Here is a 22,539-nt window from a genome sequence, read left to right as displayed (position 1 = left end):
TTTTTTCACGTGAAAACGATCACGCGATTGAGAGATGCTGGCAGTAAAATTATGTTTTTTATTTAATTCCATAAAGTATAAAAATGGATTTGGGAAAAATTTAAAATGATTTTCGACAACTGCGCCACCTACCGGATTAAGTTATAGCTAAGAAACATCCAGGTGTACCCATAAATACAAAAAAGTGTTAATATAAAGGTTAACAATGTTAATACTTAAAGTTACGTCACAATATACTTAAAATAATATTAAGTTACTGCCTATATATTTACAATGATATTAATTAATGATATTAATTGGAATCCGAAAAGTCGAAACATCCTTCCTGGAGGAAGATATTCGATTGTATAACACAATAAACATAAATAAACAAGGAATTTATTGTATATAAAATTATATACACGATAGAAATGTGTGAAGTTAATAATCGTTGATTTACGTTTAAGATATACACATTATTTTGTATATAGCTGATTTATATAAGTAAAATAAAATTATCTACTGTCTACTGGTTCTTCTCAATAGAATTTATTTAGAAATTATATTAATATATTTAGAATTTGCATCGGTCAATGTAGTCGTGTTCAATAACGATTCAAGCGTTCCTAAAATAGCCCACTTTATTAGAGTCATAGAGGGGATATTTTTTATTTGTTTTGAGTTTTATTTCGATATAATTTAACGATTATTTCAAGTTATATGTTAATTTAAAATGATTGAACATTGAGTAATGGATTATATAAGAAATTTTTGAAGTAAATAAACTATCTAACGAAATTATAATGAATAAAGAAAATATATCATTTAATATTTTGATAAGTTACCAATTATAATATTTATTATATTAATAATAATAATTATATTTGTGAAATTAATTAATTGGAATTAAATGTTATGGGTCAAATTAGCATTAAATGTATATAGGTAAATGAAATATTTATTATAAAAAACGTATTTATTATTACTTATAGTACAGTGATTTCGATAATTTACTTTGAAAATAATTACAACGTAGGTAATTTTTCGTTTCCACTATTTAAATAAGTCTCTAGTACTAATGGATAGTCAGATATACACGCGGACGTGATGACCTGGCGGGGGTCAGTCGTCGCGCGAGGATGCTGATCACAAACGCACTGCGCTGCGCGGGCGGAGGGCGCGTGTCGAGGGCGCAAGTCGACACACGCCTACCGCCTATGAACTTAATATAACTTATCTATTGCTTAGGAGCGTTCTCCTTTGATTTTTCACCGCTCTCTTCCGAAGAATTATTCTCTGCACTTTCCTTTTCTGAGCTCTCGCTTTCTTCAGAACTATTCTTTCCTTTTGCTGGTGCGTCATTCAAGATTGTTTCTTCGGATTTAACCTCAGGTTTGGCATCATCTTTTACAGCATCGATGGGTTGCGCAAGCGGTACGACCTTGTCTTCTTTATCATTTGGTATTTCAGCAGATTTTACCTCTTTAGCGATATCAGTTGACTGTTCTAGTTTAGGAGATTCGGGCTCATTTTCTTTAAGAGCTTGAACGTCTTCGATTGGTTTTGCAGATTTAACATCCACTTGTACTTCAGCAGGCTTAACTTCATCTTTGATTGCCTCGGCTACAGTCTTAGTTTCGGCTTGTGGCGTTTCAGTCTCCTTCTTCTCTTCAACTGCGTCCCTAATTACACGGGTAGAATCATCTGATACTGCGGCGGTTTTAGGAGCAGCAGATGCTTCTGCAACCGTTGCAATTTCAACTGGTTTTTCTTCTGTCTTTTGTTCTACCGGCAACTTCTTTTCGCTAGCTTCAACAGCAATAGACTCAGGGGCAGATGCCTTAACTTGCTTCTCTTCGGGATTAGCGTTCTTACCAGAAACAATCGGTTGCGGTTCTGAACTAGGATTGATAGCAGCAGGGTCAACTACATCATCAGCTATTGCAGCCGGGCTCTTTACAGCACTGACTACGTCAATTACGACATCAGCAATAGCTGATTTTGCTAACGGTCCACTGATTTCTTCAACTTTTGCTTGGCTTTCTTCCGGCTTAGATTCGTCTACGGCTGCTGTCTTTGATTCAGGTTGTGCACTTTTTTCCTCAGGTTTAGGTTCAGCTGCTTGGCTTATTTCGGGTTTTACTTCAGGTTCAGTACTCACTGGAACTGATTCCTTAACTTCGGGAATAATTTCCTTTTTAACTTCGGGAACAGCCTCAGCTTTGGCGTCAGGTTGAACCTCAGGAATGGCATCTACGGGTTTATCTGCACTTTTAGCCTCTGGTTCCACTGGCTTATCAGCGGCTTTAATTTCTGGTGCAGGTGCAGCATCAGCTTTTTTTTCTTCCACGGGGACAGCTTCTTTTTCGCTTTGAGGCTTGATAACATCTTCAGATTTGACTGCAGGGACAGATGGAGGTGCGACTTCTTGTTTCTCCTCAGCAACCGGCATCGCCAAAGTCACAGCCGCAAAGGCCATGCAAAGTAGTAAGACCTTCATCCTGAAAAGACAAATTATGTAATTAGTGGTTTGACGAAATAATGACCACGAAGATTGCTTAGAATTCAAATGCACGTCTGCAAGTCGTGAGTGCGGTAAGGCCAATGTTACGCGCCGCCGGCCGGCACCAACGTTCAAAGCAATTTTCCTATTAAGGTTGAATCATCTAAGGGCCCGATACGCTGGGGACGGCTGCCTATCTTCTAGTCATATTAAATTAAAGCTGATATGAATAAGTAGGATGTAAACTATTTGTGAAAGTGGGCTATGAAATAACTTATAGAACTTGACGATTTCCAAATAATATTATATATGTTTAAATAAATTACAAATAATACTGTAAATTATTTTAATACTTGACGTAAGGATTGCGTTATTGATGGATATAATAACTATAAGAGGTTGTTGGTCCACGTTCTATTAATACCCTAGCTAGTTAAAGGGAAGACAAAACATTAACTCGACATCCTAGGTCCTGTTGGAATGCGGTTTGGCGCCGCTCTACAAATAGAATACAACTTCGAACGGGGTAGTTATTTTAAAAACAATCTTGTTTTGCTCTGGAATTACAGCATCGATACAATAATTAGCAAGTGTAATAATCCCGTTTTCACAAAGTTGTTCACCAACTTTACATAATTATTATATATTTAAAAATAGTACATTTTTGTACTTAATAAATGATTTACTTTTACATATCATTAATATTTTAAAGATATTTTCGCATATTAATTTTAAATTATCATTTTGTGATAATCACTCGTCTCGTCTCGAAAAATATGACAAAAATGTGTAACAATTTGGCCAATTGTGTTCGGAACGATATATTAATATGCCGTAAAAACTTATTGTTACTTTTTCTGCGAAATGAATGAAGTAAGTTGGCACATGATGGACACTTCCTACTGCGTGCTGGTGGCAGGATGCTACACGCGCGTCAGTAATATGGATGATCCGGCGAGACCATCACACATTATCTGAATTTTAATCGACTCATTGAATAGAATTGGCAACTAGAATGCAGAGATGCTATCGTCTGTATGAATCACTGTCAACGATAACGTTTGAGTAAAGTTTTAATTCGTTAGGACAGAAAATAAATATTAATATTAAAATTCGATGTGCTTATAATCATTAACTGATAACTGATACTACTAATTAGTATTCGATATATGTATTTTTTATTTCAATAATTGGTGACGTTTTGCTTGAAAATCCTTATGTTATAACAGATACTTAAACAATTACCTACAAAAAAAAATCCTATTTAAGTTTTATCATTGTCTTTTGCCTTGTTAAATTACTTATTTTTTTAAAACAAAGTCCTTAGCAAAAAAAAAACTAAAATAAGCAACAAAAAATCACTAGGTACAATTTCTTTATCATATTGTTGGAGTGTATAAGAATATTTTGAAAAACGAATAATAATTAATCATGCTATACAACCTTTTTTATTCATTATAGCTAAATAACTAAAAAACCAACACTGGCCACATAACAACATTGCATCGGCTGCACTTAAAAATAATAAGATTAAAAAATAAGACACATCAATACAGCGAACAGGTTCCAACATCCGTCGAGGGCATTGCCACCATCGATTGTAATTAATACATAATCATAGACTTTATTGTTTTCTTTTTTACTTATAGTCTTTAAAAAATACGTTGCTAATTACCTGATGTGTGGGATTATGTTCGCGTGACTATATATCTTTGGAACGTTTCTATTTTTTTGGTTATATATGAATGTATAACCCAAAATATAACAATATCGGTGTTTTCTTATGATGCCAATTGTTTTGAAAACATATTCTCGAAACATGGAACATCACATTACATACCACGTAATATTATATATAATTATGTCTAGATTACGTATCAATATGTCATTATTTGTTTTATCTGGTAATTTCCTATTATAATAATAGAGTGTGTTCTATATCGATAACAATGAACATATGACTAAATATCATTATCGTCACCGTATTTTTTTCTTAGCATATAAAATACCAAGCAACAAATTGACCAACAAAATCTCAGCGCGTTTAATATTGTAAGTGTTAGCGTTTTATTTTTGTTCGTTTTAACGTAACTGCTACGATTTATGTGATTGTTAGTTAGTTATTTTCTGGAAGGATATCCTCGGTGGACTGAGGGCAAGCATTGTCGTCTTCCCACACATCGGCGCAATCTTTCAATTGAATCCCAGCGCATGCCGGCTTATTGCGCCAATCAAAAAATATGCCGGCTCTCAAACGGACCACGGCTATTTGTATATGGGAATAATAATATCGATGTATCTTTATAGTTCTTATTTATTAATTAAATTTTTCGGGAAACAAACAATAATATAAATAATAAAATAACACATACACCAATCGAGTTACCACTAATAATACCACCTTTTATACCAAAAATACTAATAGAAGAATTAATTTGTAAATTGTCTATGAAACTATTTATGTGAATTTTTTGATGACATTGACCGAAGAATAAGTAAGTATGTCAAGCTTTTCGATCATTATATTGATTATAAACGTGTTACAATTTGTCTAGCTTGAACAAACTTTCTACTTGATCACTAGGTACAACCTGATTTTGTAGGCCTTGTACAATTTCGCCTTAGACTTAAGTTGCAACATAAGTTACACTCCAACGGTTATATTAACTAAAATGATATGTCTTCCTGAATTTTACAATTTTTCCAATGAAGAAATTGGAAAAATTACGAAATATATATTTGTTTATGTCCGCATCGCCTTGTTTTATTATAATTACGCTGATAATGGAGGCAAAGTTTATGATAATCCTATATTAATTTGTTGATTCCTTAAACTTAATTAGATTTTATTAAAATAACACCATTCCACCTTCAAACTACATCTACATTTTTCTTAATAAAAAAGCAACAAATACCAGACATGACTGCACTTAACTTTAAATAATAAAAATACCACCTAACCTCAGTCATTATATTAAAAATATAAATATAATTACTAATTACTATAGTAATGATGTGAGTCGTGATCATTTGATGATCCAATTATATGTTTACTACGTCTCAAATAAAGTTTAAACGACCACGTATAATGTTATAATGTAAGATAATATCTCGTATGATAGACACGTAGTATGAGAAGTTTTTTGCAAAATGAATGTTATCCTATGAAACCCTTATAAAATAGATATTAATCAAACTATACAACGCATTGATAATGGTATATTTTCATAAAACATTATATTTTATATTATTACAACATGTATATATTTTGAAACACAAAATAAATCAAAGTGATTAATTCTCGTAAAAGCTATTGGGCGAGGCATATAACTTTAAATACTGTCCATTATCTTTAATTTTGTTTAAATACATTTTCGAGCGTATAAATGAATAACATTTAATTCAAACGATACAAAACAGGTCCATCTCACATCGGCAGCGTGTATTCACGGCATTCTTGGGAAACTCAATGTTTATCATTTGCATAAAAGTATCGTTGCATCATCATTCGAATGTATGGGACTTATTCAAGTATAACTCAAATTAAATTGGACACGGATTGTCATTAAACTTCGCACGTTTGCTGGACGCACACGGAGTACGAAATTATAAAAATTTAAGGCGCGACTGTCTGGACTGTGACCCAGACATTAGTTTTTTTCGTTGTTCACGTTGTTCACGTTGTTCACACAAAAACCGATTTGCCGGTCTACTTCTCCCTTTGTTTGACTGGGCTACTTTCCATTATATAAATTGTATCAATAAATATCAACCTTAATTATCTAGATATTACAAGTATTATTAAAAAAGTGCCTGCCGCGTAGTATTACGCATAGACGTCTCGGCAATATAAATTTTTTGCTTATTACAGAGCTCAATAATCTCTGCAACAGAGCCAACGACCTACGTTTATTTACAAATCGGCAAATTTGTTCAGTAGATTGATACGCTATAAACGGTAGGCCTAATTTTAGTATTCTCAGTATTACATTATACTGTTCCTGCAGCATGAGGTTCGTTGTCGCATGTCGAAACCCGTTATTCGAGTGATTGTGCAATATTCGACCCACGGTTCATTGTCGAGTTGTCGACGCATTGGGACGCTGATCGATCCTATTATCTCGTTCGGTATAAATCAAATCGTCGGCAATGACGGGGCTTCGCTTCGGCTTCTGCAACACTAGTTCTTATATGAAAGCCCATCAATGTCGTCGATTGCATTATGGGCGCGGAATTTTCTTTCACAGTGAGACAATTGCAATATCTAATATTATAGAGCATCTTTATACTTTGTACTATATTGAAACTTGCAATTAAACAAGTTTAAAAAAAAGTTGTTTTAAAGAAGCATGTAAATATAGCAACGGTAAATTTTGATAAACAGCTAGTATATAAAAGAGGTTAGCGATTTGTGTTCTAGAATCATAGGTCAATGCCAGCGGAAGAACGCTTTGCAGGCGTACCGCCACAGACTGCAAGCTAAATGTCAACAAATGTTCTCAATTTCGTATCGACTTGCATAATATATGAACCTTAACATTTATTGCACATTACAAACAAAAAATATTACTTTTCCTTAACTCTTGATGTTTCATCAATTAAGGTTAAATGTTCTTCGTCTCACGTAATATTTAATGTTTTTATATAACATATAAATAATTCCTACACATTTCCAATTTAACTGTTGAATAAACGAAATTTTGAACATTTGTACTTAGGAAAAAATTGAGTTATGTTTTGTAAATTATTATTTTTTTCAATATACAACGTAAATATAAGTAAAATGCAACTAATCAATAACATTCTAATTTCTTGTGATTTTTTTATCTTAAGCTGTATTCAATGAGCACTTTTGAATTTTTTCGGCATGTATTAAATCGAATGTAAAGCGTCTGGTTTGGAATGTAGATTTTACCAAAAAGGACCGACAAAAAAGTTTATTATATGTTATTAGAAACGTTTTCTTATTTATCCTAATCGGCAATGATGTCGATTAAGATAACCCATTAGATGTACCCATTTGTGCCATTAGTTTTGTATTAAAAAATTGCGATCGACAACTAATAATAGTCGAAAAGAATTAGGCATTAATTCCAACGCAAATGTTATTCTCATTTCTACTAAATTATAAATAACTATGTTAATTATTATCCTTACAAATATATATGTAGTATACTAAACAATAATTGAAGCATTATGAACGAGGAAAAGATTTGCTTCACGGAAAAACTTCATAACGATTGATAGATAAGATTTTTATAACAATTACATATTTATTTAAACGACCTTGTTTGTCCGAAAACATTTCCATGCATAGTTGTTTAGAGCATGACTAAGACTAATTGTTGACGATCCGTGAAAATTATTACGTTGAACAATTGATGCGGCAAGTCTTCTTGAATATACCTCCGCTCAGCTTCGACTGTCTTCTGTAAACTCTCATGGTCCTCTTTTGTAAACAATTTATAGCGTTTCTGCTTTAATAAATCATTTAATTTTAACATTCCTCCTATGTCATTGCATTTAATGTTTCTTTTTAATATTCTATACCCATTCAAAATAAATGAAATAATATAATAGACAAGCAAGGAATACAAGCAACATAAAGAAGGAAACGCTAGTTTAAAAAATTATAATTTGAAATACTTTTAAACCTTATATAATTAGTATATAAATAATATCAAGAGTCAGCACTAGACACGATGATGTACATATCCACAATTTTTGTTAAGGATGTATAAATCAGAGTACTGCATTATGGGCCCAAGTCACATACACGCGGAAATGTACTGCGCAAATATATGGTAAATGCGTCATATTACTGACAGAAATACATGCAAGTGAATGATTTATACGACACTAAAAACGTAGTATCAATCTTCAAGATAAATACGGTTATTTCAATTTAATTCTTTCTTTATGTAGTACTTTTAATGAAAACATAAATTGCTTACAAAACAGCTTTGGATTTTACAGCATTAAAGTAAGCAATATTTGTTAAAATTTCTATTTAAACCTTCATATTCACTAGCAGTCGCTAAGTTAAATTATCAGCTTCTTTCTAACAGAAAATAATTAACATAATCCACTTAGTTGTTTAACGTCTACGCTATGAAATGAATGGTTTATTTTTTTAAATGATATACATTTTTCGTTTAGAAAGAAGGACGGGTTAATCTTTTCTGATGATCCCCTGCACCCTAAATATTGGCACAAAATATAAACCGTTCAATGCGCTATAAGAGAGTGTTGCACGAAGTTGGTATGTCATATAAAATAGAGACGAATTTGTTTGTCTGAAATTTGTATTCTATTAAGACCTATTTAGCAGTTAAATATGACCTCGATAAGTGCATTTCATTATTATCCTCGAGATATCGATCAGCTCAGGATATGTTAAGTCTATGAGTCATTGAGACGTCCGTACCACACGTGCTGAAAGAGTTGATTGAAAATTATCAAGACTTTTACCTTACACGGCTTACATCGTGTGGCTAATCAGCAAAATCATTATAGCGGCAGATTAATATTTGTGACTAACAGAGATTGTTGTGGTTAACATTGTAGCGAATTTTAATTACCATTATTTATTTATAGTATAAATAGTTGTTTTAATAATGACAATTTAATTTTTTTTTTATTTGCTCAAGTGTGCAATTTTTAGCCTTTCTACTACAAAAAAATATATAAAAATGGTATATAAAAAATTTATTTTAATTTCCTATGAACTGAAGCGAACGGAACCTTTTTAAATGGAAGTTTTTTTTTAATATGATTATTAGTGCAAACATTTTAATCAAATAATATAAATATGTATTTATTCTTCTGATCAGTAAAAAACATAAAATATACATAAGACAGATTATACTATTCTTTAATAATGTTAAGGCTCTACGAAAGATTATAGGTATTTAAGATATTAAGATACGGTCGACTATTTGTAAGTGGCCCTGGCAGGCTGGCTATAATAATAGAGCCTTGGACATTATGTTATTCTAAACCAATGCTTTATAAGAATGATGTCAGTTTGTTTTTAGTGTTTTTATTAACTGTGTATAACGAATTTGTTCCAAGACGAATGTTTAAAAAGGGATGCAATTATGATCTTCGTCTACATCTGCATTTCAGATCTGGTTTATAAACCTCTAAGGTCACTTTTTTTCTCTTATGAAATGATTCGTTGTTTGATTAATTACGTCCGACACGGTAACTGTCTGGAATATGAAAGTGATAAAACTAAAACAAATTATATATATATATAGGTTGATGGTATTTTTTCAATACGCTATGACGAAAGAAAATGTAATCCTTACGAAGACGTAGAAAAGACCGTTAATTATACGAGTAGGTCTTCAACACGTACGATTTTTATTTGTAAACTATTATACCGATTCAGACGCAAATAGTTCTTACTACCAGGTATAATTAAATATTTCATTTATTTGATAACTGTTTAAATTTTTCAATCAAGTTCAGTTGTTGTATGATATACGATTAAAATTGGAACGAAATATTTACCAAACATATCTTTTTTACGAATTGAGACTGTCAATGGTCTCATTTTTTTCCAATCTTATGAAAATACTTTTTGGATAATGATCTAATATTAAAATGAGGCAAGGCAGTTAACACTGTTGTTATTTATTACACTAGTGTTTGGAAATCGTTGGAGCGTAAGATCAAACTACTCGTGCTTGACTGGCTTTATTAATAGAATACATAATTGATACTATTGATGGTCTATTATAGTTATATGTTACTCGAATTGATAATTGCAAATAAATCATTTACGAAAAAAGGTATAAAAAATTATTGTCTTAAAATATCCTTAGTTGAATATAATTATTATAAAAAATAACACGAAATACAGTCAATCTTGAGTGTAATCTACTAACACGAATTAAAAAAAAACTAATTTTTTAATTTAATATAATCGGTCTATTCCAGGCTGGAATTTCTTTTTTCAAATCGATATTGAAAAACTTACCTTGTTTATTACGGATTCCAAGTAAATATAAGATGAATAGTTGAAGATCTTGACCACTGACACAAATTAAAAAAAAACTTCCGATTTTTTTCTCTTGTGTGCTTGCGCTGGAACGGCCGGCAAAGTATTGGTGGTAGTTTGACAATTCCACCGTTTATATAGCAATGCCTGACTCGACACTGCAAGTGATCTGTACATCTTTTATATGAAGCTTTGAGCGCATCAGCTTTATATCGAGTTATAGCCATTGTATATTTCAGGTTTAATAAAGTTTTTAAACAAATTAGCAGTACTCGTTCTAGTCATCATAACACAGCAGTTAGTGATATTCCATTATGAGTAAAGTATAATATTCAAATGAAATTTTAATAACTAAAAGTCGATTATACATTTTTTATTGTCATTTGTTTCGATTTAGTCGTATAACAAATTTTAATTCAGTCTCGTGGGTTATTTTTAAATATATTTCTCTAATCAGTAATAAATACTAGTCAGTTAATTGCACTTTACAAACAAAAATTTATAAAAATAGCTTAATTAAATATATTTAACTAAGGTAATCGCATTTTTAATCAGAAACAAACTCGGCTAATTAATCAAACGGAAGACATTTCCTAGTTTGAAAATAGAATAACCGTAAATATTAGAAAAAAAATGTCTTTTTTTTATTTTACATCCATAGACTTACTTATTACCACAGATAAGAGTAACGTTACTAATTAAGTGAAAGGTTTTTAAAATATTCGTCGTAAGTTTTCGTCGTTTATCATTCTAAACGGAGATTCCATTAGTGCATATTTATCATTTGTTATCATTAACAGCTTATGCACTTACAAGATCAAAATTTATGTTTTTTAGTTAGTTTCAAATTGTGTATTTAAAATTTTTGAATAATTACGTCTTCATACATAACCTACTGATTCTCACTTATTAATATTTTTTTTCTTTTCTATTTATATACTTAAATGGCGTTAATAAGTGGCTAGAGGTGTATGTCCAGAAGTGACACGGGTTGATGATGGCAATGATAATTCAATTCGAGCTCGGTAGTAAAGGAAAACATCTCGAGGAAACCTGCATGTGGCTGACGAGCATCTGCCAAGTTAATCCACCATTCTGCATTATCCAAACCTTCTATTTAAAAAAGGGAAGTAACCTTAGCCCAGCAGTGAGACATTAAGAGACTGTTACTTTACTTTTTAATCCATTTTGTTCGAATGCGGTTTCAAAGACTGGAAATTACTTTTATCTCGCAATTTACATAATACGATTTGATGATTCAAATAACATTGATTGTGACGTATATTTTTAATCACTAGAAATAATTTAATCTACTTGATAGTTCAGACAGGAGTCAACCATTTAGGGCACAAAACTAAGAAATGAGTCAACAAAGACAAAACTTAAAGTAAAACTACATAACATGCTTAGTGTAAATTCAAAGGAAATAAAACAACTAATGTGCGTATGTTGTTGTTAATAAAAGGACAAAAACTAATTATTACATAAATATATACGATTAATAAATGATATATATTTTTAATTAATTGTATGGAAAAAAGTTAGCGGAATGAATAACATATAAATATGTAATAACAACAATATTTACATAACGAATAAGTCACAGCGCAATTATCTTATTTAGATCGGGTTTTCCAGACAGCCATTGTCCATTAATTAGTAAGTTTATCATTAAATTTTCGCAAGACGCCATTACATTTTTTCATTTCCTAATTAACCATTGAATGCGATGACGAATTGAAACTTACAAGTATTTTGCTAAAATGAGTTTAAATTGTGCATGTTTGAATTTTTCCTATTTTCGAAAGATTAAATAAGTTCCTGGGTAAGTTTCTCGCAAGTAGAATCTACATTTCAAACGGGTGATTAAACACTTAATTAAGTTTAGTAGAAGATGTATTTATAAAATAAAGCAAGAATGATAGATTTACTAGAGTTGTAGGAATTATGTTTATTTTATATGATGGGAAAATATACATATATATCATTCAGTACGTTATAGAAAAACACATTTCTTGTTAAAATTTACATAAAAGGTTCTTTTGTTTAAATAATGTCTTTACAATTATTGATTGCTTACTTATTCTAACGCAAAATTCAAGGCCGCAAAAGGCATTTCAAGAAAAAAAAACAAATAGAAATAAATCGAATAACAATAAATTTATATTCTTCAACTAAAAATAATAATAATTCGGTGTTTATATTTAACAAACAAAAGTTGCTTGATGAAAGAATGTCGGAACATACTTTGAGTGCCATCGGATATAGATACAAAAACTGTCAACATTTCACAACACGACGCGGGATATTAATATACAGTTATATACTTCAGGTTTTATCTACGTTTTATAGCGTTGAATAGTTTTATATCGAAGTAGACTTAATGAACTTCATATGTTATCACCTCGGATTGATTTAAAGGTTTAGATAAGTATTATTTTTTAAAGTGAAAGTATCATCGGTACTGACTTCTTGGGCTGTACACGTATTTACCTTTAACAACATTAAACGCTTGTTTTGGAGAGTATTTAAAAATAAGGTATGTAAAAATAATTTAAAGAGTATTTAAAAATAATGTTTTAGTAAAAAAATTACTTCGTTCGCGCTCGTCTGGGTAGGTATCGGTCCTCAGTTATACCGCCAAACGTCCATACTTTTTATTGCCATGTTCCGGTTAAGGCGGCGAGCTGTTATTACGGACACAAGGGAGGCATCTTAGGTCGTATAGTTGGCGCTTTAATATATTCAGAAACGGTTTATAGTTCCGATGTCTACGGTTGAACATGTTTTTTTAAATATTTTTATTAAATATCCAAAAACTAAGTATCCGTGTCTTTGATTAATTGTTACTTTTTTCATTGCTATTTAAACTATTTTAAAAAAAGTAACATTGAATGTACATTGCCAGTATTAACTTTAATTGTGGATGCAACACCATTGCCTGCTTAATATAATTTATACACAATACGAAATATATTGATTTAATTGCTATTTATCAAGACTAGCCTGCATGTTTTTTGGTGCAAATTCAACATCCCAAGGAGACAAACACATTATGCAAAAGACCCTAAACAATCTTGTGTAACATATATGTATAAATTTGCACCTGTGTTTTTACGAAATATATAAAGGTCTCGTGCATTAATTGATTATTTATTTACATAAATAAATTATATTGTTTATTTTCAATTTATGAAAACATTTTTAGGGTTATTATTTTTGATTTTATTATAAATTCTTTCCTTTCTCTTTATACATGTATTTCCCTTTATTAATATTATTTACAACTTGGTAGAATAAATTTAAAGAAACCTTAACTGCTAGTTATATAATTATCATACATGTACAATTAATTTTGAAATACCTATATAGTACATATTATATAACGTAAAAAATATATACGTCATTTCTTATATGTGTATAAGTGTAGTATAGTAAGGAAAGCTAATTAATAATAAACGTCAGTATGACTAACTAAAAGCAAGTACCACAACGGTCAACCGCTGGCGAAGCGCGAGTGCGGCAGCGCAGCGGTGTGAGGATAATTAATATACCAAAAATACATCTCATATAAGATGCGCTCGACTGTTCTCTATCCATGTTTACTTCCAAAGTTTTGATAACAACATCGCCGACATTCGAGACGCCATTTTTTCGCGAATTTATAATGAAAATAATAGATTATTCAAGATCAAGATAGATCAATAATAAATTATTCAAGATGTTTCAGTAACGCTTGCATGTTTTTTATTTTAGCCTATTGGGCGTGTTATAAAATTGTATTAACTTTTATTATTTAAGTAATTTTATCTTCTTTTACCTTTTACCGTACTGAATGTAACGTTTGTGTTAGCAGCATATGTACAAGGCGTAGACTGAAAAGCAGCCTAGCTGAGACTACGACTTTTTCACCAAATTGTCAAATATCATATGGTAAACTCTTTTTTTATGGTTTTGTACCTTAATTTTGTATTTATCTTTTTGGTGAATAAAGTTATTTATTATTATTATTATTAGTATCACGACCAATGATATCGCTTCAATTCAATGTCAAAGCTTTTTATTTGTCTTTATTCCTCTTGTGGTTGAAATAGGCATTCCGAACCGGTGGTGATTTTAAACTTAATTCAATCTCGTGAATGACTATGATGAATGATTTTGTTTTAACAATAACATTTTAACAAAGTTTTCCGCGAACCCCTCGATATTTGCATATCCGCCTCCCTAGTCAATAAAGAATAATAATCGTAAGATATTTCACAATATCCTACTCTAAAAAGCGCAACGTAGAGATTTGTCAACATTTATAAATCGGACTCATTATAAAAAGCAAATTAATAGAAATTATTTCAAAGGAAATGTTAAAAAAATAAACTAATCTTAATTTATAATTGATTTTAGTTTGATGGAAAGATCAAGAACACACGAATATTCGCCTAGTGATGTGAAGGTCGCAGTTTCGACCCTGGAGCACGTGAGCTATTGTCGTTCCCACTCCTGACACAGGCTTTACGCTTAATTTGAGGGGTAAATAGGAATGTTAGTATTTCCTTTAAAAAATAGCTTATCTATTATTCTTTTTAAATATTTAATTAAAATTAATTAAATATGATTATTATGGCATCTTTAGCTTAAATATGAAATAAACTTTATAACCATGCTAAATATAAATGTATAAAGAGTGTATCCTTTAAAAACAATTAATTTATGCTATTGTTATAAAGCTAGTGCAGACCACAGACACATTACTAGGTTAGTTTGTACGTTTGAATACGCTTATCTAAGGAACTATTGGTATTTTTCTGTATCTTTGTTCTGTTTTTGTGTTTTTTAATTACTATTGATATTATTATTTGCCTTAGCTACGAAGTAAACTAACAATTTAAAAAAAGAGATTTAAAATTAGTGCGTACAATTAAACATTTATATTGTGTGATATATTTAATGCGGCTTTATGATATAAAAAATAAAATGCTAAAAGTTAACTTTTTAATGAGGAAGGTATAGTATAGCCTATATATACACGCTAAGAAACGGTTCAGTGATCATAATCAACGTCAACCAATAGAGTAAATCTCCATATGGAGCTCGTGGAACAAATATTGTGAGGTGAAGCTTAAATTTGATTTATCCCAAACTTCATCAAAATCGGCTTAGTGTTTTAGATTTGAAAGAGTAATAGACAACCAGACCGATTTTGCGATTTACTTTCGCACTTTTTAATAATAGTATAGACAAACAAACCAAGTAAATTAGGATAGAATGTATGCTTAATATGCTTCCTTTTAAAGGAAAGAGTAAAAATTTAATAATTTATATTCAAATATAGAACAGATTATATGTAAAAAAGACGTTAGTTTATTGGGAACTAATAAGTAATTTACACGTTATATTTTGTTATTATCAATTCTTTTGTGGCTTTAATTTTTTTTTTAAGACTGTTTCGAGTTTCATTAACCTACTTCCGTGTAAAAAAAAATCTATGTTACCTGAACACACAAGTTTACACAAGTTTCATTGAAGTTTTGTCTTTCTAATCATCAGTATTAATAACATGTAAAAAAAGACCAAATTATACAAAAAAATCCAATTACCTGTAAATATAAACGCCTTTACCTTTTTTAAACTTTGGGAACAGTAGTGCTATTCTGTAAGAAATCACTTCAGTTCTCACCCGTGAAATGTTGACAACCGACTTTCGGCGATACATTATTTTGATCCTTGTAGTGTATTTTTGAAATTATATAATTATTATGGTCGATGTCGCATATCACTTTCTGAAATTTCACGATTGTTTTCTGCGGTGAGTTTCGAATTTGTTCTCACAGAATGGCCCAACAGTTTACAATATTTAAACACACAAAACGTCATTATAATTGTGAAGTATTGACCACTAGGTGCTTTGTTTACTAACAAGAGTTTGTATTTACTTTGATGTCCATACTATTGTGTGTACGCGCTCCTTCTGCGTTTTCTTTTATAATTTGAAAGACAAATTCGCGAGTGAAACCAAGCGCAGCAAATAGGTAATAAAACTAGAAAATTAAAGTCGTACTTAAAATTTACTAGTTTTATCGTCGATGTAGAAATACGATGTAAACTTTAATTGAATATTTCAATAATTGCCTTTTGTATAAATTTTATCCTTTTAAATAAACCACGTCAAATTATACTAAGCAAATAAATCTCGTAAAACATTTTATTATGATAGTATAAGTATATTTATGTAATGTAGTTGTTTAGAAGAGCGTAGTATTGTACGTCAGAGGTAATCTTATTAAATCGCGTTAGCATTGTTAGACTCGCTGTAGTAATTTTTACCTTATGTTATTTTATTTTAACTTAGACCAGTCAGTCAGCATTAGTTTGAGTGCTTTTTCCTTGTAACAATAGCTAAATACAGCTACGCCTGCAACTACGATGACTGGAAATCATTTTAATTTGCTTTATTATAAGGTGGCCACTGTATTCCGTTACCCAAATTTATTTATTTTCTTCGCTCGCAATGTAATTGGTTTAGTGGTTTGTGACTTATTCTTCTACGCGGCTCCGATGTGTCATCATTTCATTCGACCTGCAGGTTCCCTTATAAATTTTTCCTTTATCGCCGCGATTAATAACATTAAAACTCAGTAGTGTTCATATTTAAATCCGCGACCCACGTGGCCTAACTGTTAATATCTACGCCCAAAACATTGTATTATATATAAAAATATCTATACTTCTAAAATAATATTATAAATGCTGAAAGTAACGCTGTTTGTCTATTTCTCTGTTACGCTTCCACGGTTAAACCACTCGAATTTGGTAAAGCAAGTTCAAACTCCAAGACACATAGGTTACTTTTATATACCTAACACCTTACAAAATACGCGAGCGAAAACATGTAAACTATGTATGTATAACGTGTTTACAGGCAAAAAAAGAACGTTCCGGTAAACGCAGGAAAAAATAAAAACTATAGGAACTTGACGAAAATAATTGTTCATCTCAAACAGTTCTAGATATAATTTCGCAATACTATATTTTTATCTACTTAAAGTTTTTCGTGCAAAGGCGCTAGTTCGGTATAATTTGCTCTAAAAATATTTATTCAACAAATTAGAATCGAATTGCAATATTGTTTTAAATTTAATATGTAGTATGTAAATTGTATTCGAACATATAAATGTGTGAATTATACCTTTTTGGGTATGGTCAAAAAATAAAAAAATTCAATTTATTAGGGTGTTTCTTTTATAGTGGCAGACTAGCTTTTAGGCCGACTAGGCCTTGGGTGGCCATATTACGGGCGACTAATCCGTACTTTATCTGCTCGACAACAATAATAATATTATATGAGATCTAAGCCTTTTGTTTTTTTCTTGTATAAATATTGGCAGTCTGTTTATGCGATGTAGACACAAATCCGTCCATGTTTAAAAGATATTTGTTGACAAGTATAAAAACAGGACGTACGTGATCTTATTCGTGCTCGAGTCATTTTCGTTCGAGTAAACGTGGTATTATAATTTTCAAAGTTATGTAAACTTTTATAACACTAATTATTTATTATACGATTGATTATTTGACATTTTAAAAACGAACTTTACATTAAGTATAGATAAGATATAAGACAGCTATATAGTATGTTAATATGATATATATAATATGAGATTTACGTAGTCGCCAATGAAGTTAACGAGAAATTTTACAGTACAGGTGATCTCAAAGCGAACGTCGCCAAAAGGATAACAAGTGTAGGAAAACTTTGCGTAACGTGATGTTAGACTAATAAGATAAGTAACGTAGGTAGATAAGTTACGTTTTGTTTTTGAAGTGCAAAAAGATAAACGCTCACTTATAATATTACCATTTATGTGTAACGATATACCGTACCGTACCGTAACAGCCTGTGAATGTCCCACTGCTGGGCTAAAGGCCTCCTCTCCTCTTTTTGATGAGAAGGTTTGGAGCTTATTCCACCACGCTGCTCCAATGCGGGTTGGTAGAATTCACATGTGGCAGAATTTCAGTGAAATTAGACACATGCAGGTTTCCTCACGATGTTTTCCTTCACCGTAAAGCACGAGATGAATTATAATCACAAATTAAGCACATGAAAATTCAGTGGTGCTTGCCCGGGTTTGAACCCACGATCATCGGTTAAGATTCACGCGTTCTTACCACTGGGCCATCTCGGCTTTCCTGGTATCCTCGGTAAGTCGTATATCTGTGTTAAAACGTAGATACGACATGAGATGATTTCACTTTGACCAAGTCATGTAACGATATACTCATATTAAATAGGCATGATGACTGATTTTGAAATAACCTTCTATAATGTAGATACACGTCTACTATAATAAAACTTTATGGATTAAAACCGTGATTTTAAACCATGTGATGTCGTTTTAAATTATTAAAGATTTAGTATAGGCATTTTTGAAAGGCTTATAAATTCTATTCAATAGCGTCACTTTTCATTGTTTCTAGTAAATGCCACAAAAAAGGGATTTTTCACGGCTGACGACGTCGAGTCACGTGCTAAAGTCAGCCGTCATTGATGAACCGAGAATGTCTCGGAATCTTTTTTTTTTTTTTTCTTTTTTTTTCCTGGGACATTTTCACACACGGCCATCTGATCGCAAATTAAGCTTGTACAAAGCTTGTGCTATGGAAACCAGACAACTGATATACTACATATACTACTTTTCTTTTGTAAATACATACTTATATAGATAATTACACCCAGACTCCTGAGTCTGGAAATGTTTATCCTGTAAACAGACATGTTCATGCACACAAATGCCTGTCCTGGGTGGGAATCGAACCCACAACCTTCGGCGTGAAAGGCAAGTATCTAACAACCACGCCAACCGGCTCGTCAATCAATTTTATCATTATGATGTAAACACAATATGGAAAAGACAATGTAGACTAGACTTGGAGATAGGTCTGCGTTCCGAATTATTATTATAAAATACGTAATTATAGAAAGGACATTATTGTCTATAGTATTAGTATTTAGTAATTAATCTATAGTATTGTATTAATATAATAAAACTATTACTGTAAATTACTATTTTTATTAATGCGGGCAGCGCAAGATCGGCCAACGTGGAAATCCTTGGGTGAGGCCTTTGTCCAGCAGTGAACGTCTTTCGGCTGATATGATGATGATGATGATTATTGTAAGTTTTTTTCTTTGAATGCGGTAAACTCTAGAACTACCCGTCGGATACAAAAATATTTTTACATTTGATAAACTAATTTTATAAGAATTTTTGTAGAGTATTGTAAATCACGGGGCCGGAGCAATAACTTATAACACGGCTAAAACCTACTAATTATGTAATATTACAGCATGAAGCTGAAATGGCCCAGTGGTAAGAACGCGTGAATCTTAACCGATGATCGTGGGTTCAAACCCGGGCAAGTACCACTGAATTTTCATGTGCTTAATTTGTGTTTATAATTCATCTCGTGCTTTACGGTAAAGGAAACCATCGTGAGGGAACCTGCATATGTCTGATTTCACTAAAATTCTGCCACATGTGTATTCCATCAACCCGCATTGGAGCAGCGTGGTGGAATAAGCTCCAAACCTTCTCCACAAAAAGAGGAGGAGAGGAGGCCTTTAGCCCAGCAGTAGCATATTAACTACAGTAATCCTTAAGTAAACAAACAGCATTACCAACGAATTGTACTTGTTGATATTTATCGATAATAAACAATAATATCCATAGCGAATATAAACTTAAACACTTCCTAACTAATGCATGCAATTCTATTTCTACTTATGTTGCTCGTATTTGTCTTAATTTTTTAAAAAAATGTTGCGAATTTCATACTAATTATGATTCAATTTCTAACGTCTCGACTTGTTTAACTCATCACTTGCTGTATTTCTCAAAACGGCAGCGGAATACATACAAACAATAATAATTAAGGAGTAAGTGTATTAATGAAATAAGTAAATGCTTTAGGTTAAATTTAATATTTGTTAAACTTTATATTTTGTAAATAAATAAATAAATAAAACATGTTAAACGGCTGTCTGCTAATATTAGATGGACGTCCTATTTATTTTGCCGTTATTAATATAATCGATTCGTTACGCTTATCTTATTTAAAAGTATCTAAATGTTAGAATCGTTTGTACATAATAAAAAGCTTGTAAATAATAAAATAAGATCAAAGATAATTTGTATTTAAAATATTTATATTTTTTTAATTGAACATTTTCTTACGAACAAAAAATTACAATGGGTTAATTATTTATTCATATGTATTTACGTTGTACGTGCAGTAGCTAATTTGTTTTCATTGTTGTACCAAAAAATAATTAACTGTACGCAGCGAGCTGTGCTACAACATTATGACATTATATAATTATTGTTAGTTTTACATAATAATATCTAATTTAGACGCTATTTATAAAAAATGTATGCATTTTTATATACGAGTATGTTTTGATCAAACAATCATCATACCGACTCGAATCGAAAAGTACTAGATATTGCAAGATGCGCCTCTCTACAACTCTTCTTACTGTAATACTGCTCTCAAAATCCAATGGGAAAGCAATCCGACTTGATCGGAAGAAACTCAAGCTTAAAACGAACACTACCTGTATAAACATTTCCAAACTCCATTACTTTGGTTACCAACAAATTGTTTTATAAGCTGACCTGCGACCTGAAGATCAGCAGTTGTATAACTTAACCAGTAGAACAATATACAGCCTTGGCCAAAAGTATTAGGCACCCCAAAAAAATGCTCAAAGCTTGTTTACTAATCGAACAATGAATAAGTGCTTATCTTAGATGAAGCGCCGGGGTGGTAAATAATTTCTTAGAACAGCAAGCGGCTATTTGTAAAGGTCATAAAACACGTGGCGACCGAGAACAAAGGATTTGATATTTTTGCGATCATCTCAGTGAAAGTTTAGTCACTTGTGTTCGGAACTCTGACAAGTGAACAAGCTGCAATTTCCATTTACGCGATTACGTTGACTCCTAATTTACTCAAAAATGCCGAAAAGAAGTGAAATTTCTTTAGAAAATCGTATAAAAATACAACTGCTCCATGAAAACGTGAAGTCGCAAAAGGAAATCGCCAAATTGGTGAAATGTTCGCGTTGCGCGGTGCAATCTGCAATAAAACGATTTGCCCAGATTGGTTCTCACTCTAATAAACCCAGAACAGGCAGAAAACGAATAACTATGAAGCGCGAAGATAGAAAATTAGTACGCGAGTCAATAAAAAATCGGAAGAAAACTTCCTCGGAGCTTGCTGCTGCCTTGTCTGAAGAGGCCCGAAAGCCGATAAGTGCTCGGACAGCCAGAAGAAGACTTGGAGAAGCGGGCCTAAAAGGATGCAAAGCCAGGAAGAAGCCCTGGCTTTCAGTAGCCAACAAAAGAAAACGTTACGAGTGGGCTCTACGACACAAACAGTTTACAGAGGAAGATTGGTCCAATGTGGTATGGTCTGACGAATCCAATTTTGAGGTAAGCCTATTTTACTGCTTTTGTTATAAATAAGAATGATCACTTATTTTTTTCACTTCAATCGTGAAAGTTAAGATCATTTAAAAAAAAAATTTTTTTTTCTTTCGCCTACAGGTATTTGGAACACCAGGTGTCACCTTCGTGAGGCGACGTGTCGGGGAAGAATACCATCCAGACTGCGTCGTACCCACTGTAAAGCACGGAGGAGGCAGCATAATGATCTGGGGCTGCATGGCAGCTGATGGTGTTGGAGAAATGTTTGTTTGCGAAGGTCGCATGAACAGCGAAAAGTATATAGAAGTACTAGAAACTGCACTTAAGCCTTCGCTAACGAGTATTTACGGTGACACCAACTTAGACAGAGTCGTATTCCAGCAAGACAACGCACCTTGTCATAAGTCGGCGACTACGATGTGTTGGTTTGCAGAAAATAACATCTACCTACTTGATTGGCCTGCCCAGTCCCCAGATCTCAATCCAATTGAGCATCTTTGGGGCATTTTAAAGCGGAAGATCAAAGAGCACAACATCACATCAAAAACGGCATTAGAAAATGC

At 31.9% G+C, this 22,539-nt stretch overlaps 2 protein-coding genes across 4 annotated transcripts in view; one reads left to right on the top strand and one right to left on the bottom strand.

The window, feature by feature from the left end:
• Positions 1-22,539, top strand: part of LOC126773647 (autophagy-related protein 101) — a 58,491-nt gene that overhangs the window by 17,082 nt on the left and 18,870 nt on the right. The window contains exon 8 of one of the 3 annotated variants that reach the window (XR_007669758.1): positions 14,892-15,017. The exons of the other annotated variants lie outside the window; for them this stretch is intronic. The gene's annotated coding sequence lies outside the window, so the exon portion shown is untranslated. The remainder of the gene's footprint in view (positions 1-14,891; positions 15,018-22,539) is intronic. 3 annotated transcript variants of the gene reach the window in all.
• LOC126773648 (retinitis pigmentosa 1-like 1 protein) lies at positions 937-10,636 on the bottom strand. Its single transcript, XM_050494656.1, has 2 exons — positions 10,470-10,636; positions 937-2,480 (listed from the first exon to the last, which is right to left on the bottom strand). The coding sequence occupies exon 2, from the start codon at positions 2,477-2,479 to the stop codon at positions 1,217-1,219; it is 1,263 nt and encodes a 420-aa protein (XP_050350613.1). The 5' UTR covers position 2,480; positions 10,470-10,636; the 3' UTR covers positions 937-1,216.

The sequence above is a fragment of the Nymphalis io genome, chromosome 15 (assembly GCF_905147045.1).
Source record: "Nymphalis io chromosome 15, ilAglIoxx1.1, whole genome shotgun sequence".
Classification (NCBI taxonomy): Eukaryota; Metazoa; Arthropoda; class Insecta; order Lepidoptera; family Nymphalidae; genus Nymphalis; species Nymphalis io.
Note: the sequence above shows the minus strand (reverse complement) of the source record. Positions and strands in the feature narration are given on the sequence as shown.